The sequence below is a fragment of the Amblyomma americanum genome, chromosome 5 (assembly GCF_052857255.1).
Source record: "Amblyomma americanum isolate KBUSLIRL-KWMA chromosome 5, ASM5285725v1, whole genome shotgun sequence".
NCBI classification, from domain to species: Eukaryota; Metazoa; Arthropoda; class Arachnida; order Ixodida; family Ixodidae; genus Amblyomma; species Amblyomma americanum.
Genome location: NC_135501.1, coordinates 164,390,077 through 164,416,864, shown reverse-complemented (window position 1 = coordinate 164,416,864; position 26,788 = coordinate 164,390,077). Strand labels below are relative to the sequence as shown.

Genomic DNA, 26,788 nt, shown 5'->3' with positions numbered 1-26,788 from the left:
AACTGAAAGTGGCCGGTCTTCCCAGTCTCACGGTTCCAGTTGGAACCAATTGATTTTTGACGCCACTGAAACTAATTGGAACCAATTAGAAGCGCGTCCAATTGGTGTCCGAAAACCTAACTGGAATTGTAAATGTAAAAAATTCCAATTGGAACCAATGGACCTTTTTTCAGCTGGGTGGTTCGGTTCCAGGCATAGACCCCAGTGTTTTTTTTATTATTCATTGAGTGTGCGTGCCCTCTGATTTATACGCAGCTCCAATATTTCCGACGCGAGGTGCCGACAACTACAACGACTGCTACTCGTACGACGCCGATGGCTTTTCTACCGAACGAGCTGTATACGCTGCCGCGTAAAAGCGTTTTTTTTTTTGTGACGGAGACAGGGCACTCTATTGAATGTGAGATACCTATCCACTTGTTTATTCGTATAAAAAAATTGATTCTATTGTTTTGAGACAGGGCACTCTATTGAATGTGAGATACCTATCAACTTGTTTATTCGTATAAAAAATTGATTCTATTGTTTTGGCGATATCGATGGAGCGTGTCGGACTCGATGCTTATCATGGCCCGGCCACATAGCACGCAGCAGCGCCGGCAGTTCATGCAGCTCGCTTAATCGCTCGTCCTGTTTATCACTCTTCTTTGTTTCCCAGGTTAGACGCAGACGCTGCTGCGGTGAACATTGAGCACTTACGCAGATCCGCTTGAATTTCTTCAGCTCTCCACCTACCCAGCTGTGCTACTGGCCACGACTCTTCTCATCGCCTCTGCAAGCCTGGATATTTAAATCTCGCGTCGCTACTGTGCAAACCGGTCGACCGTGTGCTGCAGGCGTTAAACCGTCGACGAAGTCTAACTCGAGTAAGTAAAGAAACACCAATATTTGTTCATACCATTCGAGTTTTGCAGCGATAGCTACATTACGGTAGCATTTCGAGCCTTCAGCGTGGGGGCGTCGCCACTCTGTCACGTGGTTTGTCACGTTGTGCGGAGCAGCTGCCGGCGGCGCGGCGCCGTGGTTGATCACGTGGTTGGTCACGCGACCAAGTTCCACTCAGCCAGCTGTAGCTATCGCGTCACTCCAGGTTTAACCAGAGCTAAACCATCGCCAAGTTTTTTTTTTTTTTTTACCGCGACAGCTGTTAGAGATCCGTTCCGTGGGTTTTGCGTGAGTGCATAACCGGAGGGTGGTTGCCTTGGGAACCACTGGGAATGTGGTCACTGTACAACGAAGAGAGTACGGCGAAAGCTATGGGAATGCGCAATCGGAGGGTGATTAACGTGGAAGGAGGAGGGAGAGGAGGGCCGGTCCTACCTCATTCGGCGCCATGTACGACCCTTTTACCAAGGCGCGCTCCTGAACCCCTTCCGGCCATCAAGCTCATCTTTTCTTTGAAGATTTCTTTATGGTGACGTTTTCTCGATTCATCACTCTTGTTCGTTTTCAGGGAATACCTGGTATTAAACAAAATTGTTTTTCACAATTCATTAACGCGAGCTGTGAATTTCGATGGGTGAAGCCTGAAGTGAGACCGCAAATCAATAGCGCAGGCCAGAGGTCGTCCCCATGACGCATACACAAAAGGGCTTATGCATGCGTTTAAAAACGCATACACAAAAGGGCTTATCCGTGAAAGATAAAATTAGTCGGATTGCCACCTAATGCTAGTGACAGCAAACACCAAAGCGACCCGTACTATAGCTGTTCCAAGGTAAACACTTAAGAGAGCAGAAAGTTGGGCTAGTTGGTTGATATGCATACTGAAGAAGTTCGCGCGGAACAACGAGGACAAGCGATACAAACAAAGACGAGCGCTTCTCACAAGTTGTGAGAAGCGCTCGTCTTTGTTTGTCTACGCTTGTCCTCGTTGTTCCGCGCCAACTTCTTCAGTGTGAGAAGCGCTCGTCTTTGTTTGTCTCGCTTGTCCTCGTTGTTCCGCGCGAACTTCTTCAGTATCCAAGATAAACAGCAGCAATATGATGTTTGTAATGAATAGACCGCTAAAGCGTCCATTTAGTAATAAACGCTCGCACTCAACTACGGGGCAGAATCGTGGAGGCTAACGAAAAGGGTTCAGCTTACGTTAAGGACAACGCAGCGAGCAATGGAAAGAAAAATGGCTGGTGTAACGTTAAGGGACAGGAAGAGGGCAAGGCGTGTGAGGGAACAAACGCGGGTTAACGACATCCTAGTTGAAATCAAGAGTAAGAAATAGGCTTGGGCAGGGCATGTGATGCGAAGGAAAGATAAATGCTGGTCCTCAAGGGTAACAGAGTGGATTCCTAGAGACTAGAGAAGGGAAGAGTAGCAGTGGGCGGCAGAAAGTTAGGGGGTTGGATGAGACTAAGTTTGCAGGCATAGGGGCGCAGCTGGCAATGGACACACACACACACACACACACACACACACACACACACACACACACACACACACACACACACACACACACACACACACACACACACACACACACACACACACACACACACACACACACACACACACACACACACACGCACACGCACACGCACACGCACACGCGCACACACACACGCACACACACACACACACACACACACACACACACACACACACACACACACACACACACACACACACACACACACACACACACACACACACACACACACACACACACACACACACACACACACACACACACACACACACACACACACACACACCAAGCATACCAAATACAAGCTGCATCAGATTTTAGTCTTTCAAACAACGACGAAGCATTAAGCTGCTCTGTACAACACAGAAAGCAAGCGGAAGGAAAATCTAACTCAGATATCATTACGGAACCTTGCGGGCCTTTAAAACTGAGAATTGAGCTACGGCTTCGGTCATGTTGATGGTATAGATGCAAGTTCGTTTTCGATGGACGAAATTGCAAAAGATGATCTGTCAAAGTCGATCACAGATAATTCTTTATCAGCTTTAATTTTGAGAAACTTCTCTTCGCTGTCGCCCCGGAAACGGGCAGTGTAAGGATTATCCAGAGCGCGACTCGTGTGTTTGGGAAGTTATCCTCAATATAAGCTACACAACTTAATATAAACTAAAGAACGTTAAGAGGTGCGCTACAATCAGGAGGAAACAGGCTGCTCAGGTGCAAAAGTTCGTCACAAAGGTCTTTATCATTTATGTCAGCATTTTGTTTGTCCTTGTGAGCATGGTGAAGGCGACTTCTGTCGGCATCTGCTGAAACTCTCATCACTCATGACAACTATCTGTCTTCAGATAATGTTTTAGCTACGTTTAGCACCACTGCACTGGGAACAAAAAAAAGGCTGACTTAATAGAAATTCTGATGTTGGCAAAGTGTGTTAGGTAAAGTGTAGGGGTAAAGCCCTGAGGAGAAGAAAGCTTGATTTCGTACAAGCCTCCCTTGGGATGCAGCGAACCTTGTTTGCCATCTTAAAGCTGGAGCGACGTTCCTATGTTTCTCTCCGGGCGTGTGTGTGTGCTGTGGAGGCAAATCCGCTGGGCATTGATATTTGACTTTTTGGAGAATATTTTTTAACTGAGTTCTCCTGGCGCAGGTTCGGCATCGACTTTCAGTGAGGAGGCCCGGGCTCTGACGTTGCATTCCACTTGAATCCACCCTTCATTCTCTGCCAGCTTGATTCGCGGCAGCTTCCGGAATGGGAGCTGGGGCATCGCAGAGCGCAAGTGCTACTTGTCTTTCTCTTCCCGTGGCATTAAGTTTGAACTTAATGCCACGTACGTTTGGCACGTAAAGCTCACCTCCGAAAGTTCTCTTTGAAAAACTATTTTCCACGAAGCCAATTTTTGGCCTTTACTCCAATAATTTATTTTATGGCGACTTTTTTTCTCTAGCTTAGCTGTGCGAACATTTATTTTTTAGCCACTTATTTTTCCTATTTGATATAATTTGAGGGTCTTCACTACAGGTCCGTTTTAAATGAAGTACCCCCTTTTTTACTTAACTTGACAGCTGATGAGTTTCAGCATTGACAAAATCCAAATTGATTAGCCTTGAGGACTAAACATGCCGGACAGGTTTCGGATTTTAAAGCTGAGGGCTAAAGTTAAATGTATGCATCCACATACGCTACAGTGTTCCCACCGCATGACTGATTTGGGTACAGCTTGGTACAGGAGCGATGTTAGTTCGAAGTATCTGTAACTACAGAAAATAAACAAGTATATCAGTATCAAAATATAGATACAGTAACAAAAGGGAAACGCAAGGGCGAAATGTTTTTAAATCGCGCGCAGCTATACGGAGCAGCCTCCACCATCTCATGCAAGAACGTCCTGTCTTGCAGTATTTAATTTCCGTTTAATTTGGACTTGTGCTTTTGGTAGCTGCTTTCGGCAACGTAGGCCATGAGGGATGACGTCTTAATAGTGTGCCGCGCTGTCCCAATCGTCACCACGCGCAGCTCGGCCACACAGGTCTGGCACGCAGGAATCCACAACAATGACCAGCAAAGTGCTTGACTGGTCATTATTGTCCACGTGGAACGTCGTATTCTATAGCCGAAAATGCACAGCTCAGGACTGCAGTTCCTTATCGCAACTGCTGCTGCTTGCTTTCTTGCCTGATTTCAAAGAAAATGGTAAGCATGCTTACTCTGGTACCCGGTAAACATGGACACATTGAAACAAAGGCGACACCCGTGACCTATTGTGTACTATATCACATCCGTTTTCAGTCTGCGTCGTGTGGTGTGTCACTCAAGGTATGCCGTAATCATTGGTGTTTCTCGGCTATCGGCAGGTTGTACAGACGAGGCGTAATTTCAGACTGCGCCTAACCCTGTCGTTATATCTGAACCGATGAGGATTGCTGAAAGCACGTTCCAGACCTCCGGGGCTCTTGTCTTGGTGCAGTCAGCGCTGGCCGTGACCCTGGAGACGCTCTGCCCGGGCACGACCATCGACCTGGCGGGCCGAGTCGGGAAAAGCACCGATAGGTGAGTGGGCCTGCAGGCCACCGCTGCAGTACGTTTATGCCCCATCACTGCTTCTGCGCAGGTTCAGCATCAACCTGGTGACTGACACGGGTGACATAGCCATCCACATAAATCCGCGCTTCGATGAGTGGTGTGTGGTCTTCAACTCTAACCGCGGCGGCTATTGGGAGCACGAGGAGCGCGTAGTCCGAATGCCTGTGCAGCAGGGAAGCCACTTCGAGACCAGGATACGCGTCGATGACGCAGGTTACCAGGTATACGTGCGCTACTCTGGTACTGACCTCTGGAAAGCGTGCACTGCGACGTTGATTGCAGTGTTTTCATTGGTTCGGGCCTGTTTATCTCGATCTAACATGCGCGTTCAGGACAAAGCAGAATAGTTGATAGTATCATATTGTCCTGTTGATTGACAGAGCAGCCCAGCAACTTTTGCTTGTGACAACATTTCTAATCCCCATTGTTCCTTACGTTACGAATGAGCCGGTTTAACCAGCTACCTTGGACACCCAAGGCATACCTAATCAAGTTTGCTTATTTCAGTATTTCAGAAGGCATTTCTCGAGTGCTACGCTCTAGCAGTGCATCCTTCTGATGGTTAGCGCGCATCCAGAGGTAAAGACACCAAACTTAGTACGTCTTTCAAACATATCTGCATTAGGCGCATAGTTTTTACCGCAATAGGCTGCCGTTCTGCAGGAACACGGGCATTCTCGTCTCCAGCTTTCTCAGCGGAAAAGCAGGAGGCTTATGTTACAAGCCACGTAGGTCATGTGATCTTGTGACGTCATCACAACCACTACCAGAACTTTGGGACAAGCACTTCTACTTCCCTTGGCAGCGAGCACGTGGTGCATGACTTTGGGCAATCAAAAATAGCGCGCTGACCTCATCCGTGACGTAAGAAACAATTACCGAGTGGCTCAAACTAAAACGCTCTAGGGCGCTAGGCTTAGTGGCTGCGGCTGCTCTGTGCCCCGACTTTCTGGCAATGCTGCCTCACCGTGGCAGTGGATACTGAGGACACTGAGGAGAAATTGAAGTTGGCTTGTATCTATAGAATACCAGCTCCGGATCACAAAAACGCCACTCTTACTGAAAACAAAGCTCTTGTAAGGTAGAAAACAGCAAGAACCGAAATACAGGTGTCGCCGCCACAGGCCAATCTCGCAAGTACAAGCGTGGTGACGTCATAGGACAAGAGACACCACCTTAGAGGAATTTTCCTTACTCCATGGGGCCACGAATCTCTGAGGCTGAAAAAGGAAGGTTGCGCGGTTCAATATTGAAGTAAGATTTGTTTTAAAACCGGTAGTGCACTTTTATTACACAAGGAAGACAGACAAATGACAACCTGAATGTTGGAAGCAAAGAGAACCGGTGCTTGGCGGCGGCCAGGAGAGTTTAGATTTGTTATGGCGCTTCGCGTCTATGAGCTTTGCGTGCCCCGTGGTTTTGTTTTTGACGCGCCTCGATTTACAAGCGCCGAACAGCAGGGGAACTCCAAGTGCCGCTTCAGGTGCTAGTTAACCTTTGAAGGAGCCTGTTAAGGCTGGTCATATGGTTGCCCCGATCGATGAAAAAACTATGATGGCATGATGGTCGGTGATCGTACAAGGCAGTTCGCAGTATAAAGAGCGCTTGCGTCTTCGCACGCTCGCCCGGCGAAACATTCCCGGCTGTGCCAGTCGACTTCAAACTACTTAACGGAAATCGTTTATCAGGGACGGGAGACAAGGTACAAGGCAGTTCAGAAAAATTGCTGATGGCGTAGCTCTGTTAGGCCAGGGTATACGTAGCGAAAGCGCGGAGGCTTCTGCATCGGAAGAGCGCATTCACTATATGTGCCTTTATTCATGGCTAAAGGCCCTGGTTCGATTCCGAGCCTCGGCACAGGTTTGTTTTTTTATTCAGTGAGTGGGCAGGGGGTTTTAGTTGGAACAAACAGTTGGAAGTCGGCGCCTGTGTTGTCTTGTTTGTTCCTGTTCTCCTGTCGTGTCTAATTCGCGCAGTACTACTAACGTTTTTTCTGCAATGAACCAACTAGCCCGCAAGAACGTTCTACTTCGGCTTTAGTGGCTCCCATAGATTCCGCCACCGAATACGTTGGTTAGCGGTTAAGCGCAGGCTCTGTTAAGGCGCGTTTATGCTCCGGCGTAACGCGCGCGCGTGCCCTGCACGGCGACGTCAAGTCTGCCAAAGCGAGACCCTCCATACTCCAACTGCTCTTGACCGCCGACGCGTGCTTCCTCAAAAGCATCGTTCGCTCTGTGGGGCTGAGGTCGCTGAAATGCAGGCCGGAGTTTTTGCGAGAACTACGTCGTCGGGTTCGGGAACTGGATCCATCGCAACGCTGGCAAGACGCCGGTGCAAACGTAAACGAAGCGACGGTAGCGACCCCCGATAGATGCCTTCAACGTGCGGCGGCGGTAGCTTTCATTTCCTCTGCTGCGCTACACCGCACCGCGAGCCGCCAGAAATCACGGAGTCTGCGTTTACGTCACATTTCATGTCACTCCGTACTATGACGTCATAAGTGTGCGCCGTGACGTCATAAGAGTTATCGAGTTTGAATCGGAGCGGCGGGAAAAACTTTTCCAACTTCGAATCCAAATTTCTTTGAAATAAATGCGTCTTTCGCTCCCGGAAAAGCGGCAACAAAGTCATGAAATGCCGAACTATCAGATTTTGCTAACTAAAAAAAATTGATAGAGTTCTCCTCACTGTCCCTTTAACACTATCGCGCCATAGCTTTAAGGCAGAGGTTTACTGTTCTTTCAAGTTTTCATTGGGCAGAATCTATAATGGACCACCCTTTAATACTGTTATTCTCCTTGAGAACAGCTAGCTTTTCAAGTAGTGTAAGATTACAAATTTTATACCTTTTTCACACACCCCTTTATCTCGCGCTGTCGTGCGCACTTCCGAGCTTCTCCTACCTGCACTACCCCTATGTCCGAGACGGCAGTGCATATCAAGTCCCCACTGAAATTATGATCACCGTCACCACCTAAGTTGAAACTCTTATCGCCGACATAAGCCAAAAATTTCTAATTAAGCGTCGAGATCAACTGGTGTTCCTGTGAAAACAAAACTTGTAGTATGCTCTTCCCCAGCAGCACATGGCTTTTCTATGTAGTAACCAGTCCCACTACCCACAGGATGTGCTGCTGGAAAACAGCTTTATTAAAGGGGCTGTGAAGGGGGCTCTAATAAAGTTGCGGCATGCCTGGGATATTGATGCACGCCGCTTCACCAATGGTGTCCAGCAAGGATTTTTTGAATGTGCTTTGTAGAAGCTGAGTTAAGTGCAATTAAAATTTGAATTTCAGCGTCTTCGCGCCTTTCCCTCTCCTCCCGTCACTTTTTGCACGCTGGAAGATAGGCGCTCCTTCGCCGACCCCCTCTGGGAGCGGAGCTTCCCGACCCGCGGGAGCTAAGCGGCTTATTGGCCGCGGCCACGGTAACTGCCTGACGTCTGAAAGAATCTAACCAATGGCCACCTCTCACCTTGAATTCGCAGATGCGGGGGACGGAGGAGGGTGCGAGCATGAAAAAGTCTCCGGGAAGTGCTCGCCAACTTTGACGCGTGATTGTGGGTCGTCTGCTGCGTGTAGAAGAGCATTATTTGGCTCTGGTTTTCATGGCAACACAGTGCAGTGATTAAGTGAGTTAATGTGCTCTCCTCAGAAGGCGTATCAGAGCCCCTTTAAGGTGATTGGTTAGGCTTTGGATGCTCTGCAAGTTTCACTGCCGAAACTGTTTTATCAACAAGGTCGGGCGTGGGCTTGCAGGTGGCTTTCGACAACAAAGATTTTACTTTCTTCAAGCACCGGATGAACTGCTCATTGGTAAAGCGGCTCGTGGTGGAAGGCAGCGTCACGATTCGACGGTTCGACCTGCAGAAGTAGGCACTGTGATCCGCGCTGGAAAGGAATCCAGGTTTCCTAGATATTCGTACCATAATGTGAACACTGTTTGCCTGCTTTGCATTCGGCCTGTCTTATGACTGACACACAGAAAACCAGAGAGGTATATATGCTGCTTTGAGGAAAGAGAAAACGAAAGGTTTGTTTGCGTGTCCTACTGGAAGCTGAAAATAAAAAATGCCCCACCAGAGAGCGCCACATCCACGACCTTAATAACTCATGTAGAAAGATCTGTTCGCAGCAATAGAACGTGGTCTGACCTGTAGCTAGGACAGTTGATCACAAAACTTACCCGCCTGATCTGCAACATTACAACTTGTACAGACGCTGGTCTATTCGGGAGTAGGCTTCAGTGGAAAATGAGAAGGATAACCCACCGAGAAGCACTGCTTCATGTATCAAGGTTACATGAAAACAAAAAAAACTTTCCCAGTGTCTCATTTTGATCTTGAAAGCTGCTTGCAAGAAGCAGGATTTTTTTACACATTTTATTAATGAAAACGACCATGAAAACCGAAAGGAGAGCCACACTTATCGCTGAATGTTTTGATGCCTTTCCTAGGCGCAGTAACCCCTGTGGTTTCGGGCCCTGTTATAGTAATAACGTGAACATGCATTTCGACTGAAAGACATACGATACTTCATTTCCAACGTTTACTAAGCCGTGTTCCTCACAAGCCTTTGGATCTATGTGACACTACGTGCAGCAGCATACTGTCTGTGCTGTGTTCCTCACAAATGAATTATGTCATGCCTGCATGGTGCGATCTCAACAACATAAATTATTAGTACTGCATGATTTGCTCCGTTGTCGATTGAAATTCAACAGGAACCCCATTGTTTGTCTCGTGCATTATGAAACAAACCAATACACCGAAACAGCTTGTATTTGTCTATTTCTCTATTACGATTGTGTATTTATGTCTATATGTATATTAAGCAGACTATGACATCAAGACTGCCAGAATCGAGACCCTCGTAGCTATTGAGCAGATTAGATACGTGACGGAAGCCAAGTGACCGAAAGCTATAGGAACATAGGGGATATTTTTTTTATATGGAATTTGTGGTGCGCGTGAATGGGAGATTGATAGGCTAGTTATTTTAGAAGCAACCAGATGCCGTCGGTGGAATCCGAACCTACGACCACCGAATTTCGCGTCCGGTGTTCTACCAACTGAACGACAGACGTGGGGAGCGCTGGTGAAGAGTTCCAACGTTAGGTCACACTACACACAAATACCCCCGAAAGCAGAACATTGACAGCCGTCGCCGTAGCTTAGTTGAGCTCTGGACGCGAAATTTGGAGATCGTGGGTTCGGATCACCGAGCACCCTCGGACTGAGGACCGGGGGTTTGTTCATGGAAGGTTGTGGCCAAGTACTACACCAGGGTGGCCAAATCCTGCTCTGGTGAGGGAGTGCGTTGTCGGTTCTGGTCACCGAGATCAGGCCGCACCCCAGGCCTGGTTATGCAATTCCATCGACACGCAGAGTTTATTTTTCAAGCCTGGTTGAAATTTGCGTGTACTGGGATTCGAACTCCGGTCCTATTGCACGCTAGGCGGATGTTCTACTTCTGCGCCATCAATCCTCCAGCCTGGACAAGGCCACTACAAAGATGAACGATTACAAGAAACCGTGGAAGGGATTCAGCGTAATGAAGCAGGAAGGAGTTAAAAATTCCTTCAGGCCACACGGTGATTTCGATTTCATATTTAGGACCACTAAAAAAAAACCCTCACTAATTATGAATTACAGCCTGCTACTACTCGTTTTAGTTTAACAAATGGATCGGAGACGGGAATCTGAAAAGGCGGACTGGAAGACAAGACCAAATTCAGTGGCTATCTGCGGCTTGCTGCGCAAAATTTTTTAGAGCGAAAGCTCTTCTTCGCGACGAAAGCTGCAAAAGCCAGGCCATCGCTGAAGTCTTGACCTTAAATGAATAAACAAAAAAACACTGCCGTGACTTGGATTCGAACCCGCGGCTGCACGAACAGGTCAGCTACGCCAGGCACTTCACGAGAGCACTACTCTATCACCGCAGTTTTTTTTTTGTCTTTATTGCCTGTTTCGACAGTTTACAACAGATCACAAACATGTTCCGCGCTACATTCTCAAACATCAAGAGCGGAGATGCTTTCACTCACGTGAGAAAATCAAAACAGTTTCAAGGAACACAACTCTCCCATCAACTCGATAACGTCATCGTCGTCTTTATCAACTTCCATATGCGGCGCGAATAAATCAGATCTGCTTAGCCTCGATCAGAGCTTATCCCAACATCGTCGCCAGACGTGCCAACGACCCAGCAAAGCAAAACCATCAGCCCGTCAGGTTAAACACATGCTTTAGCACGCCCACTTTGTTTAAACAAACTTCCCCATTTAACACCCCACCATTTTTTCTCGTGTTGACGTGCTCAACGGTTTTGCACGCTTCAGGTTTAAGATGACTCCAAAATTTGGAAGGATCGCTCCTGAAAAACAGCGGTAATGTTGATATACTATATGAATAAAACGGCTGACTCTATAGTTGGACACAACTCAAGAACGCAGTGGCTTTTCAACGTCAGACGACACCATTCCAGCCAATGGCGTCGGCCGATTCTCATGACCCTGCTAGTGTGAAAATGCAGGGAGCGGCGCCACAATGGAGAGAAGGGCCTATCCCCGACCATGGAGGAAAGGGACTCATCTACCACTTTCATCTACCACTCCCTGTTTTGTTGCGCTAGCAGGGTCACGAGAATCGGCCGACGCCATTGGCTGGAGGGTTGGGGGTGGGGGGTCCTTTTATGGGGAAAACAGCTGCGTTCTTAACAACTATAGTGCGAAGTGTTTACGCAAGCATATGAATAAGTTGTGACGGACATAATTATTCGTCTAGTGCTTTGTGAGCCTTTTTATTGCGCTCAATCAGTGAATTATTTCATGGGCAATTCATGGATTATTACGGTACATATTAGTAGTTATACTCGGAATAGTGTGTTATGCAAAAAATGGCTAGCAAATTTAAATTTACTCTTCATATCATTAACACCATTCTCAGAAAAGATATCTAACGTCATTTCTATAGGTGCCCCAGAACTGACTCATTGCTAGGACTGTCAGAATTTTTAACAGTCCACGTGTATGTTTCAATGCGACGCATTTATAGTCTCGTCTTGCAAAAACCACCCGGTCTCTAGGTAACGAATAATAATAATAATAATTGGTTTTTGGTGGAATGGAAATGGCGCAGTATCTGTCTCATATATCGTTGGACACCTGAACCGCGCCGTAAGGGAAGGGATAAAGGAGGGAGTGTTTGGTCATTTGGGAGATGACATCATCAGGGTCACGTGAACCCACCGAAACCGATCAGAGAGCCCCGCCAAATTTGAAATTCTCAAAATTTGGCACTCGGTGAGAGCAGTTTCAAACTTGAAATTCCGAATGACACCCAAAATTTAGCAGGTGGGCTACCTCCAAAAATTTTCCACTTGGCCCACTCACATATTTGGCACTCAGGGCGGTCACCAGAAATTTGGCAGGTTGAGGTGGCCCACCCCAAAAATTCGGCAGTTGGCCCAAGGCGAAAATTTGGCTTGTAGCCCAGCTCCAAAGTTTGTTATTTGGCCCAACTCCAACAATATGGCAGTTGGGCCACGTATGAAAATAACAGTGCTCTTGGAACGAAGTGCACCTGCGATTCAGCTAGATGTGCGGCCATATGAATGAACATAAGCAAGGAATCGTGAAATAAGTATAGTTTCTAAAGTAAAAAAAAATGTACTCAAATTGATGTTTGATTGTAATTCTGCCTTTTACTGGTGCATGTGTTCCTCGGGACTCGTTCCCAGTATGTTAGATTCAGTGACCTATATTTATTGCCATGTTTATTGCGATGAAGCAATTGACAATCGTACTTAAGGAGTGATTTCACGTACACTAAAACAGCCCAGCTTGCCATCCATGTCTCATTGTAGAGTCAACAGCAATAATCATATTCGGCTGAACCATTTCCTAGTATTCTCGCAATTAGTAAGGACCTCAAACACTGTGCTGCTTACGTTGTCTCAGAACTTGTCTCAGTACCAATTGCACAGGCTAACGCAAATCCCCTCCTCAGTTTGAATAATGATGCAGAGCAGCTGTGTTTATTCATTTTTTTTACCAGCTAGGCCCTTGAAAAGATAAGCGTTATCAGTTCTGACATTTCTTGACGCGGCGTCAAGCATCGATACCCGCACGTCAATGTCTGATACGCGCGGGCAGTCCTCAGGGGAAGACTTGCATGCAATTCTCGGAGGGAATGATTCAGATAGTGATGATTATTATGGATTTTTATGGCGCAAGGGCATCTATGGCCAGAGGGCGCCATGGCACAAGGTATTTTGATTACTCAAGGTGGGGTCAGAGACACATTTCCCAGGCATTTCACCCTAAAGAAGCCGAGCACCAGACCAGGGGAAAGCTTGTACCCATTCCCAATGGGCATTGAAACCCCCTTGGACGTCCCACGGATGTCCTAAACGTCCACAGGACGTCCGAGGCAGTTTCAGTGCCCATTGGGTTGTATCACCGGGAGGCACTGGGAATTAGATAGAGGGAGAGGAGAAGCATGCATATTTGAGCCTGTTTCGGAGAAAAAAAAACAACGGTGTTCACCGTTTTCAGAGCGTTAACCCTCCTTATACCGTTCATAGTTTCGCTTTATCGAGGTCTCCGGCGCCCTCCGCAGCGCACGTTGCAAGGAAGACGATGAACATGAAGCGCCTACAGCAGCGTATCTTCGAAATCGCCGATCTTCCGCGCGCGAATCTCCAACTTGAGCTGTCCGCACCCGTTCGTGGTCTCTGCCAGATCTCCCTTATAGCTGCTCCGTGTGCTTGTGGTCTCTTCGTCATCAGAAAATCGCCCCTTCAAATAGAAAAAAAAATTGAGGTCACTGCGGTAACCCGCATTGGAGGAATGCGAAAGCACTGACGCCTCCTCGTTTCTCTCGGCCCCTCTTTGCTTCACTTGTGCCTTCTCCTCACATTTACTCGATTAAGCACTGATGTAATTTCATCCAATATCCCAATTACCAATATTAATAGTCTTGCTTAATCACGTTCCATTGATTGTAAAACATTTTATTCGCCGGGAAGAGCTTGGCAAGAGGTCGCGTTAAGTGGTCGAGAGTACATAGCCCTCGACGACTTTGTCAGCCCACTCCACCGCCAAAACTTGCGTTCTGGGGTCAGAGCTAGCCAGCACGGTCTCCCACCGCTCGAGAGAAGGAGCTATAACTAGATCACTCGGAGGTGGCTCTATTTTGCAGTCCCACAGGATGTGATCGTAGGTAGCACGTTGGCCACAGTGTTTGCAGTTTGGGTTGTAAAGATCTGGATAAATGTGCGCGAGGAGTGATGGGGTGCGTATCGATCTCGTCTGTAGACGACGCCACGTAACCTCTTGTTCTTTAGTAAGTCTTTTGTCTGGAGGGGGGAAAATTCTCCTCTCTAGTTTAAAATGATTGGTGAGATCATGATATGTGATCATTGAGTCCTTCGTGAAATTCAGGGAGCCAGACTCATCCACTGCCCGGTCGACGAAACCTCGGGCTTTATTGTGGGCTGCCTCGTTCCCCGGATTCCCCGAATGGGCTGGGACCCATATCAATTCGGAATAATTTGGTGAGAATACCTTCTCTGAGCCACTGCTTGGGTTCGATGTCACCGTGCAAGCACGTGGGGAACGATGCCTGGTCGTGTGTGTGGATGTCCCTTATGTGGTTGAGAAGTGACAGCCATTTGGGCACAATGAGTTCTGCTTGGCCTTCGCTAGATGCTGCCGCCCAATACAGATGGTTGCACACAGACTTAATCCAGGGGGCAAGTTCCTTGCAGTTATTTTGTTTTGCAGCTGTGTGCAGTTTCTTGGTGATACCTAAAATGCATATTAAGAAAATAGGACTAATGTAATATATTCCATTAATATGCTGAAAATAACACTTTATCAGCCACCATAAAGCCACAGCTGCTAGATACCTTTTGCCATGTGCCACACGTCGAACTCATGGGCGATTGCAGCTTTGTTGTTGCGGAGAAAGCACTTGATCTGTGTATGACGGTCGGTCACCAGCACTGCTACCTTGATGCTCCCACTCTCCAGAAAAGCAAGGCCTTGTTTCAGGCCTTCTAACTCCATGCGACAGCTGCCGCCAGCATCATTGGACTGTGGTATGATAATGGAAAAGGATATTGAGTGATGTGTAGCGTGTCTACCAATTAAAAAAAGACTGCATGCATTGAGGTCTCTCCTCCCAGCTGTAACTATTTTTAAGAAAATAAATCTTTGTATTTCTAACAATGGTAGTGCTGTGCTGATGCTTCATCTACCAGCACGGGGATTCAAGGCTAAGCCAATGATAATGCATGTGCTGTAGAAAGAAGTCATGATATTTAAATGTTGCATTACAGTTCATTTGGCGGCATTAGTGAGCTATAGAAATTTACAGAACGTTGTTGTAGCAAAGTGGAAACGCACCTGCACGACTTCAAAATGCAAGACTTTGTGGCGTTCAACGTCCATCAGAGTATACGTGCCATATTTAGCACTAAATCCTGGTGAATCAGCCCGTCCATCTCCAGCAAGGTTCACCTGTTGGCCTTGCAGCTCTTGCAGCAGACTTTTCTGCTCTTCTTTCCAAACCTGAAAAAAACAGTGCACATTGAACCTTGACCATGACAAGAAAGCTGGAAACTTCTTCACAATGACTCCTTACCCTGTCAATTGCAGGCCACAGATATGAACGCTGGATTGCAAAAAATGTCCTGTTGCTCACAACCGGTACACCAATTGAAGCCAGCATTCTCAGTGTAGCTGTTGGGTTGCATCCAGAGAAGATAACTGCTGCGCAAAGCTGCAGGTTGAGCATCGGCTGCTGTTTTTCGACGTACTGATTACACCAGTAAACGAAATGGCCAGATGCACACTCCCCATAAACTTCTAGAAGTGTGCCTTCACACTCGAATCTGACTGTACGAGGTGCGAGGCACTCTGTGCACAGCTGGAAAAGCTTCCAAAGGTACTTCTCCTGCACCAAAAAAATTTTGTTGCCGGGTTCATCTGGGGAGTTTCCGACACATCCGTGCCTGGAAGAGAATGGGCAAATTTTCAATCGCACTGGACAGCCTAAACACGCTACCTTGCATGAAAAACATGAGTGAATGTTTATGGCACCAGAGTAAAAGTAGGGCAAACAGGTTTTTATCATACTGTTAATAAATCGCATACTTCTCTTCAAATTCTTCGCATGGAGTGTAGTCCTCATCATCGTAGTCCTCATCTCCACCTTCGTCTTCTGTGCTGTCATCATTTTCAATGGCCTCTCTTTGGATTGGCATGGTCGTTTGAGTGGCTACATTTATCATGGGGCTGCCAACCTGAATGCCTAAAAATCATGTGATATGTGCAGCTGCATTTAGTAGTTGTTACCACTGCACGCAACATAGAATATGCGGAAATTTTAGTACAACTGAAAACCTCTATAGCGCTTTGCCCCCTTCCCCGTCATTATTGTACAAATGCACATACTGATAGATACAGTGTGTGGTTTTGTCTGAGAGTGGTGTGATGCCATGCTTCTTTTCACACATGCCTGTACAGCTGTGCTTTTTGTCGCTGGCCGCATCGTTGCTTGGACAGACTTGTGTCTTCCCTCACAAGACTCTGTCAGTTTAACCTCCAGCGTTGCATCATGTGCTGAATCTGCAATAATGAGCAGGTTATCATATAATGTGTAAGGCGTCAATGCTTTGCATTACTTTGCTTGCTGAAGATTGGTCATTACCAGTGAGAGCGAGGATACTTAGTGAATTTTCCACGCCGAAGTTTTCATGTCGCATTGCGCAAAGATCTGCTCCAGCTTCTGTTGTGACATCTGCAACACAGACTGAGACATGATTTGATGCACAGTATAGGCATGCACAACTAAATGTTCAGACTGAATGTAGCGTCATTACCTGTTGGGCTACCAGAGGGACTGCCCAATTTTGGATCAAGTTTTTCCACGCTTGATCCTTCTCCAAGCAGTTCTGCAAGGACCTGAAAGGATAAAAAGTGTACTGAATTACTGAATTGCTCTTTACTGGAAATTTTTCTATCAAAGCAAGAAAACCGCGTATGTGAAGTCGTTCTCGGCTGTTTGGCGATCATCGAAATGTATGTTTACCTTGTAAGAATACTATGACGCCTGCCTACTTATCGCATTTGCATAACCACATCGGAATTGGACAGATTTGAAAAGTGTGAAGCTATCGGTTAGGGACATAGGGGAATAGCGAGGCGCCAGTGCGCATGGGCAAGACCATTACCATTATAATTTCCCGTCCCGTCTGCACGCGAGGAATCATCAGCAGTGTTTCATTGATGAGTTAAGTGCCGTTTAGCGCAGGGGTCTCTATAGCATATCCCCTTGCGCGAGAAAAGGAAACCCGAGTACAGCCGCGCGGCGCTGTGCCCGTACCATCGCGGGATCGCTCTCCGCGTGGACTACTCGCGGTCAACGCTTCATGCAAAGCTCCACACGCAAATGAGACCAGAATTGCCGCAGAGTAATGAATTTAAATTCGGAAGTAGACTCACCTCATGTTTCCTTCTTTTAGCAAATGCACTTCTTGGCGGTGGTGGCATGCTTCTTTTGTGCATAAATAGTGAAGGAACCGCGTCATGGTTCAGCCGTGCCCCTTTGACAGAAACCCCTAGCGATCGCATTAGGGACAAGCTCTGCACGTAGTCGCTGTCACGAAAGTGCTTCGAGCAGAGTACGCTTGCTTTGGTCGGCTTGAAATTCTCCCTCTTCACAGCAACGACCCACTGCGCTGCGAGCTTTTGATCTTTCGGGAAAGTGTGGAAGACGACATCGTCGCGGCCGTAGGTGCTCGTACACCCGAACGCACAGCAGTACCTCATGTTAGATCGGCTGCACGTGGTCGGATGCTCAAAACTTGGCTGAAACACTTTGGGATTACGACCACAACGCAGGCAACACGAGGAACAACGCGCGCTGAAAGCACGTTCGGGTGACTCGGAGGGTCTCCGGCTCCTCAAAATGACGTCACACGGGCCGAAAAGGAGGAGGTTTTCCTCTCTGCTTTTCTCCTCTCCTGCGCTCTCTCGGGACGCGGGAGATTTGAACGGCGCGCATTCAATCTGTGATTGTGGCGATGCTTTTGCAACAACTGAAAAAATAACTTCACAAGCAAGATCAACAATGAGTATACTTCAAAAGCCTAGAAGGTTAGCAGATTTGAAAACCGCCTCAGTCTCCCTTTAACGTGCACTGACATCGCACAGTACACGGGCCTCTAGAATTTCGCCTCCATCGAAATTCGACCGCCGCGGTCGGGATCGAATCCGCGTATTGTGTTTTGTCGCAGGACAAAGCGAGTGAAGTGAGCATATGAAATGCGATTCTTTTTTATCTTTGTATTTTGAATATTGTAAACGGAATAACTTCTGTACCTCGATCTCAGACCTCGTTTTTACATCCTGCTCTGCTGACTGTCAGTCGCCTCCAGTGTATTCTCTTTCGAAAAAGTGAGGGAGGCTGCCGCCTAATCTGCGGGAACCTGAAGCAACTGACGATCACCACCAGATTTTGGAAATAGAGTGTAAAAGGAAGTTGGTGAAAGTTTACAATGATAAGTTCCCTTGACGAGTACCTGTCTGGGTCCGCTACTTGTGTCCCTCTATTGTGTCCTTTCAACAACTTCCCTTTCATTAAAATCAAGAAACATTGCCCCCCCCCCTTTTTTTTTCGAAGAAGAATGCGAGATTTCCGTCTGTGAACGAAAGTTTTCGGTTGGAAAATTGTGGAGGGCGCTCGATATTCTGCAATTTGTCACCTTCACTTGTCACCGCGGGTGAAGATTATCATTTGCACGGTATCGAAGAAGCAAGCAAATGGATCAGTGCGTGGTGTTGGCGAATCGGGCGACTTGGAAGTTAGCACATGAGAAGAGCTACCCTGTACCAGGGAGTCAGCGTTGTACCACGACCAGCAGAGGCACAATTCGCTCGGCATTAACGCGGTAACGTTAAATGCGGGCATGGCTTTGGCAGGTGGTCCCCAGAGAGCAACCTAGGAGGCAGGTGGGCCACCTAGGTCAGGTGACCTTGCAGCGTCATCACAACCTGCCCACCGGATAGTGGTGAGCAAACTGCCCACAGTGGCAGGTGGCAGTTAAATGAATGATTGGTCGCTCGGGAAGAGCGACTTCGCGTACTGGCCCACCGCTGGGAGCACCTGCCATCGCAGGACCATCGGTTGACCGCTACACCACTGAGCCAGGAGTCGTATGAGCGACCCCCAAGGCCTTAAGGGCCTATGAATGCAAAGTAGAGAACTACATATACGGGAATTAATTACGATACCTCGTCATACCTTTAAGGCGGAGGTTAAGTGACCGCTCCAATTTTTTTCGACGACCACACATAAAAATATTTTTTTCTAAACATTTCGCTATAGTTTTTCGCCACGAGACAGATGAAGACCCGAGCCTCACGAGAAAAAAAAAATAGAAAATTGAGAATTTTTACCTAATGGCCATGTTATTTCCCGCGTACGTCCTTAAACAAACTCCAACAATGATTAGCACACACACAAAATTATCGCTGCGCGAAGAAAAAAAAAAGCAGGTTTACATCCGTGACGTGTGCGTGGGACATTTGGACTTCACGCGAAAAGTTCCAGGCTAATTATACGCCGTATAATTCTCGTGGAGTTTTTCGCGTGAATTACGTGATTAATTTTGATGCCTTGATTTGTGGTCACTTTGTGTTGCCCTCTGCGGCGGGTTCGTAGCAAATGCGGTAATAAAAAAAAATTAGAGAATTTTCGTCTAAAATCGATAAATGTACGAAAGCAGAATTGCATGAACGTTGGCTTGTCTTGTTACTTCGCTGCTGGCTTATCATGCTGTTTTTCACGTCGTAAATGGTAGGATTTTACCGTAATTAAACCGAGTAGGGCGAGCGAAAGAAATTGAGGCAACACCGCCTCGCAGGCAACCGCATGAAAAGACACGCCACGAGGAGCGCGTGTCCATCGCCGCCGCTCGGTTGCTCGCGCGTGATTGCGATGCCGATGGCTCTCGCGCGTTCGCGAACGGGGAGGGCGGGGCACGCCGGCGACGCGGTGTGTGCGGGAGTGTCGGCCAAGTGGGGGCGCTAGGAGTGTGAAACGGTGTTGCGTGATGGAGGCACCGTCGACAGTGGTGACACAAACCCACAAACACCGTAAACATTGCGAGATCTTGCTCAGGGTTTACTTATCGGAATCTTTCGCACAAGTAGTTTGTACCTCTGTAGATCCGCCTCTTCTTAATCCCAGCTGTCAGTCAATGAACTCCCTGTATACGAGGAAAGCCCATAGCGACAACCGCAGCCAGCTTGTCCCGATTAGCGGAGATTTTTACAAAATACTATCAAACTAACTACATCAGCTGTCCAACACGGGGCAAAGCGAAAGGCAAGTGGAAAGCTGTGTGCCCTATCGTGGTCTCGCAGACAAGTCAGCACCGGGTCAAGTGCGGAGATAGCGCTAGGAAAAATGAGAAGCGAGATTGAAGAAAATAAGACGAGAACGCTTTTTATCTGGACTCCGGACCAACGGGAGGGGGAGTGGTAGGTTCGCAGCCGGTTCTTCCACGATAAACACATGCAAACACTCACGTGAGCACCGGAGACCACGTAGCCCGCGAACTTTACCCTTGAGGGCAGCCGCAAACATGTGGCGGACGGATCGCTATGGTTGGCGGCGGACGATAGCTGTTAAACAAACCCCGATACTGGAAGAAGAAAAAGTGCCGTCGTCACTAAGAAGGAAGTGAGAGTGGGGGACCGTCGGTTTTTGGTTTTCCACGCGCGACGCCCAGAGGGGGGGGGGAGTGAAGTCAGAAGAGAATTCCCGTTGCGAGCTTCGATAACGGGATATGAGGCCTAACCACTCCCTTCTGTACACAGTGGGGGGTCAGTCCAAGGTCAGGGCAGAGTCTGGCCCTGGTTGCAAACATTGACCTCTTGGGGAAAAACAACGTTTCCTGCGGCGCCGCCGAGTGGCTACGCGCAGGCTCAAACCTCTCCTCCTTATTCTGGTTCTTCGTTCCTTTTTCGATTTTTCTTTCTTTCTTCGAGGCGCTTCTCTCGTTCGCTCTTTGCGAGGCGGCGTCGTTGACGAAAGCGCGGCTGTTTTGCAGGCATGCTGTCGTTGCTCGAATATAGCAGGCGGCCTTTCTGATAGCATGGCTGTTTTGTCTTTTTTGGTGCGAACGTGAAGTAAACCGAGCCTGCTCGCCGGCAGGCCAGCCTGGATACCGTACGCCGCCGTAATAAAAATCAGCTTAAGATTGTTTTTGACCTCGAATATAGCAGGCGGCCTTCCTGATAGCATGGCTGTTTTGTCTTTTTTGGTGCGAACGTGAAGTAAACCGAGCCTGCTCGCCGGCAGGCCAGCCTGGATACCGTACGCCACCGTAATAAAAATCAGCTTAAGATTGTTTTTGACCTCGAATATAGCAGGCGGCCTTCCTGATAGCATGGCTGTTTTGTCTTTTTTGGTGCGAACGTGAAGTAAACCGAGCCTGCTCGCCGGCAGGCCAGCCTGGATACCGTACGCCGCCGTAATAAAAATCAGCTTAAGATTGTTTTTGACGTAAGCAATAAACGCTCAGACAGAGAAATGTGCCAAATGTATCATTCCTGAGGATCGTTGATCAACACCGAGTTGCTGGTAAAAGCAACAACTCTGATAGGAGCAAAATTTCTCGCCAGAATCGCCTCGCAAGCTGCCGCTGGCCCGCCGTTGCGGTCCGGCTCGCCTTTCGCCCGCAGCGGTCCGCTGGCTCCGCAGCCGAAGGTGTCGCGGAAATTGACCATAACTTAGTTTGTGGTAAGATTATACTGCTAACAGGAAAGCGATATTAAGAGATATTATAGTGCAGGCTACTCGCGAAGCGGCGTGTGCTGCGCCAGGCAGCAGCGCAGTTCGTCGCCTGGCGCGACCGCAGGCGGTGCCGTTGCCGAAATCTCGCTACTAGCGCAAGCATGCTTTGTCGCTGCTCGTGTATAGCAGGCGGTCTTTCTGATAATATTTCTATTTTGTCTTTTATGGTGCGAACTTCAACACCAAGCCAAGCAGTAATCAGACCGCTGCGAGTGGCAAAGCGTACGCTTTGAGCTCGAGTGCTTGAGTCGAGCGGCGCAGCGGTGCTCGCTGCTCCGTGTGTCCCTGCTTGCAGTGGGGCTACAATTCGCAAGCAGCGACCGGTGCAGCGCGCCGGCCGAGTTTTCGCACATGGGTCGCCTGCTTTTTAGTTCTATCGTCACACTGCTGAGTGTTTCTTATCAGCACCTCTGAAAACCGCGGATTGCTCTGTTCTCCAGTGTTATGGACCTTAGGGACATAAACACTTGAGTGAAGTGGGGTCGTGCGGGGACCCAGGGGCATGCCCCGATTTCCTCTGGACCGCCGTCGCGACATCAGTGGCCTTCTGGATAGCAGGCGACTGCAGGCGACAGCACTGGATTGCGAATCTACAGAGGAAAGACTTCAACCCCGGCTCATGGTGTTCTGAAGCTTGCTGACGTCGAGAGGGCATTTTTCGAAGTGAAGGAGCATCTCCTTTTCAGATAAAAACTGCTGCGTCTTCGATTGTGTTTTCCTATGGCAATAAACTACCTCCATTGTTGCTCGGGTGACATTCTTCGCTGTTGCCGCATTCCGTGCACACGCTTTGTCAGCTGATGACTGTCCGGTGAGCCTCTTGGATGTTGCCTCGACAACCTTCATGAGCAGTGCACAAATATGGCTGCACCGCTCACTTAGCCCCGCTTTGCATGTGCAACTTGCTGAGAAAGGTTGTCCAAAATTTATTTGTGCTTGGTACGTCCTGCTCACTGTTTGCGACGACCTGATGTTTGCCAGTGCCACGCCAACATGGCCACTGTCAAGCAGGTTGCTGCCTTCAGCAAATCCTCTGTAGTTGAGGGATGGTTTGCCATCTGTGTCAGGCATTTCAACCATGTAGTTGTAGACAACTGAAATAAAGAATGATATCAGTACAGTATGTCATCATGTGTGCGATTTATGTAGCTAGTTTTGTGGTAATAAAACTTTGTCCCCATGCTGAAAGTTGGATGCCAAGAAATCTAGTAAGGTTCTGCATAATACACTTATGCTTTCAGTTGCTGACAAATAATGAAAACTAATTATTTGTGCCTGATCGGCCGAGTCAGTCATGCTGCGACCCGCCGCATATGTTTACGATGGTTGAACGGCTGGTATTAGCTCCTGATGTTCGACTTTGCAAAACCAAAATAAAAGGACTGCTTATTAAATGTCTCCACACTTCCAACCTTTTTTGATCTAACATGACTGGCGCAGAAGCATGCAGTGAGGAATATTGTCACTTGTGCTGAAAGTTTTACGTCGCATTTTACTAGCGGCTGCCAGTTTTGGCTTACTGTCCACGCTGGAAACTTCGCTTATCGTACGCAAGGCTACCGCAGTAGATCGCGCGATGCCATGCAGCAGCTGTAGGTTAAACGCAAAAGAGCTTTTCTCAAGTGCTAACTTGTTTGCAAACGAGTGCACGTTGAATCTCGCGCTCCTTGCGACAGGCTACAAAAAGCATAAATTCGGAAACCCTTTCCGCAATCGAGTAAAAGTTCGATTTCATGCAAAGTCGAACATCAGGAGCTAATACCAGCCGTTCAGCCATTGTAAACATATGCGGCGGGTCGCAGAATGACTGACGCGGCCGATCAGACACAAATAATTAGTTTTCATTATTTGTCAGCAACTGGTACGCAGGTGTTGGGGATTTTTTGCAGAATGAGGCCGTTACGAGCCAGCTGCACAAAAAGTACAACTTTGCGCAACTAACTTGTGCTGCAATCAAATCTGGGAAGTTCTCGCTTTAAACTCACGCACGAAAACAGTCATAAGCACACCAGGACAGAAATCCAAGCAGTGTTTTTGGCTTTAGAAAAGCGGGAAAAGACAGACAGCCAGCATACCATCGTCACCAAGCAAAGCGATGTGGCGTGAAGGCTCACACAAAAACAAGAGCAAAGAGTCCTAAAATACAAAAAAAAAACAGCGCACTTACACGGCCGCTGAAGCTTCGGCCAAAGCTTGGTGTCATCCACCCATCCTGCATCCATTTTGCGAGCAAAAATAAGTACTATCGCAGTAAAACGCGCTTGCAGATGAGGCTTCCGCACAGGCAGGCAGCGGAGTTAGAAGGCCAGCAATGGAAGAGTGGTCACGTGACCAAATATGGCGGCGCCCATGCTTCCGCGCTGTAAAGCGTCTATAGCAGTAGTTTCGCATTCCAGAGGTTCCTAGTTCGAATCCGCTTGGTCGGGAATTTTTTCTTCTTTTTATTATTTTAGTTTTAAATAATCTCTCCTGTCTGTTTACCCGCAAGCGACTGGATTTATTTTTCGAGCCATGCCTTTCTGACCCAGCAATAAGTGCCGCTCAGTACTGGGCTGCACTCAATATAGGTTCATATAATCACGAGTGTTAAGAGTTTGTTTTACTATGGTGAGATTTATTTAAAACAGTTAAAAATGAAGCGTCCAGGCCCATGAATTTCGCATAGCAGGAAATGACAAAAGAAGAGTGAGAACGAGAAAGGGCCAAGTCGGCGGGAGGTCTCACACGTCTCGCTAGTGTGACATGGGAGTTGGCGAACCATCGGCCAACTGCCGTCTTGTGGGAGACGTGGCGCCGACAGTCGACCGACTGTTTTCGTCGGCGCAGTGTGACAGAGAGCCAGACATCACGACGACATGGTTTTGGCAGACCGAATCGGCCGGCTGTTGGCCTGTCTTTTGCACAGTCGTCATTTTAATATGTAAACAAACCCCCCCACCCCCAACTACGTATACAGCCAGCTCACTGCTAATGCAAAAGACATGCTTATCTATTCAATATATAAGTTGTGTGTGTCTGAATTGTGTATGCATTAAAAATTCACATTTTAGCACACTGCAGTCAAACACAAATGCACATAAGAAATTGACTTTTCCAGTTGTTTGGAACAGGTAAAATCAGTTCTAATTAAAGCAGTTCTACATTTTACAGAACAGTGACAATGTAACAATAGTGACTTATTTTTGTTGTTTTTCAGTCCATTATTAAAGCCAAAATAGAAATAGCACTGTGTGGCTGCAAAGGGGCTTAGACATGCATCACTTATTGGTTGTAGTGCAAGGCGCTTTGTTCTCCACAGAGACAGCGGGCCGTCAGGTAGTCCTTTAGCACATCTTCATGAGCTGATATTGCCGTTGCACAAGTCAGACTACAGAATTGAAAACAAGTATGGGAAGTTCTGCTGAAGGCCATGTCACTGTTGCCATGTACAAAATAAGCTGGCATATACTTTGTTCAACTCCAGAGCATTCTCAAATGTCGCTGTGAGTGGAAAACAATATGGGTGCCTTTGTATTGCATAAAAGTCTACACGTCTTTCTATTACTATAAACATAATGAGATATGGGAGCCAGTAAAGTGGATTACAGGTAGAGGAAATGCAAGAACCAATTTGGAGGGCTTACATTGCAATGGCTCCTGGCTTAGGCTGGGAAAGAATACTTTGTACAGTCAGGGAAACAGGATACAATGACCCTATAATCTGCTTATCTCGCACAAACACCAACATCTCAAGAAGAATTTGTAAACTTAGATTTCCAGTATGAGGTCTATGATGTTGCACAATAAAATGAAATAAAAATTGAGCCATTTAAGTATGTGACAAGCATATATGCGTATGTTCTCTGATACAACTTTTAAGCAATGTTTAAGAGTTATTTTCACTCATTAGTAAAATGTAGACTGATTGAATGTAAAGGTGATCAGTTCACAATCTAGCTAGCAAAAGTGAGCATTGCTCACTGTTAACTGATGTTTATACAACTCAACATGTGTTGAATTTTAAAAAGAGTGTGCTATTAGTTGTTGACTGTCAACATTTTCAGCAAAATATATCTATTTCACTGCAAGTCTGGTTTTGAAAGAATGAAATTAATTGAGGCATCGATAGGCATCAGAAACTTGGAAAAGACCAATTTGAAGTTAGGCCGAAGAAAGCCGAAAAAAAAACAGAAAAGCAGTGATGACCTTTGTCTTTACTGGTGTCTCTTTGCTGCAAATTGAAGTTGACGGCTTTTGTGTTCAAGATGAACCAACAGCCCTGTTAACACTATCCTGAATATATAAAAGTCACATGCATAAACATGCATTCGTAGCATTCTCACTGAGCCATGTTATGAAGGCGGTGTGTTGCTTAGCTGAAGAGACTATAAGAGAGAAACCAAGAAAAATCTGACCTAGACAGGCACAATAATGCATGCTGAGCTTTTGAGTGCACACGTTCAGTTGGCTAGACCTAGCTTTTGAACAGTGTGCAAGTAAGCGTAAATGCAACTGTATGCCGTCCAACAAAAGTATTGTGTAAATGTGCCCCAATATTACTTGAAATAGATTGTGAGGAAAGTTCTTACGCGTAAGAGAACATTGCATTGGCTTGCCAAGCTGAGCAAGCGACTAAGCACTTCATTAGAACAATTTATTTTAACATTATACCTAAATAGTACTAAATGACAATACTTGAGGGGTCAGCTTTGTGTAGAAGTAATCAACCATTAGCATCCAAGCACAGCCATACGGCTACAAAGGAAAGTTTTGCAGCTCTTCTTTATGGCCTTATGGCTGCACTTGGGTGGACATTAATGAGTATTTATTCTCTTATTACAAATATTCTCTGCCTTGGGGAAATCACTTTGATCAGTGGATGGACACCATCATTTGCTGGGTGGATTTCTGCAGTGACCAGCTCAAAGGA

The 26,788-nt window shown here is 47.2% G+C and overlaps 2 protein-coding genes across 3 annotated transcripts; one reads left to right on the top strand and one right to left on the bottom strand.

Annotated features, from left to right (window-relative positions):
* Positions 1 to 664: 664 nt before the first annotated feature.
* Positions 665 to 9,898, top strand: LOC144132914 (32 kDa beta-galactoside-binding lectin-like). 2 transcript variants are annotated; one of them, XM_077665658.1, is made up of 5 exons: positions 665 to 866; positions 3,576 to 3,701; positions 4,894 to 4,976; positions 5,038 to 5,230; positions 8,768 to 9,868. In XM_077665658.1, the coding sequence occupies exons 2-5, from the start codon at positions 3,678 to 3,680 to the stop codon at positions 8,882 to 8,884; spliced, it is 417 nt and encodes a 138-aa protein (XP_077521784.1). In that variant the 5' UTR covers positions 665 to 866; positions 3,576 to 3,677; the 3' UTR covers positions 8,885 to 9,868. The 2 variants fall into 2 exon arrangements, with proteins under 2 accessions (XP_077521784.1, XP_077521783.1); XM_077665657.1 differs by lacking the exon at positions 665 to 866 and having other exon boundaries at positions 4,781 to 4,976; positions 8,768 to 9,898.
* Positions 9,899 to 15,367: 5,469 nt separating this feature from the next.
* LOC144135225 (uncharacterized) lies at positions 15,368 to 16,399 on the bottom strand. Its single transcript, XM_077667963.1, has 3 exons — positions 16,170 to 16,399; positions 15,658 to 16,027; positions 15,368 to 15,584 (listed from the first exon to the last, which is right to left on the bottom strand). The coding sequence occupies exons 1-3, from the start codon at positions 16,304 to 16,306 to the stop codon at positions 15,375 to 15,377; spliced, it is 717 nt and encodes a 238-aa protein (XP_077524089.1). The 5' UTR covers positions 16,307 to 16,399; the 3' UTR covers positions 15,368 to 15,374.
* Positions 16,400 to 26,788: the final 10,389 nt, after the last annotated feature.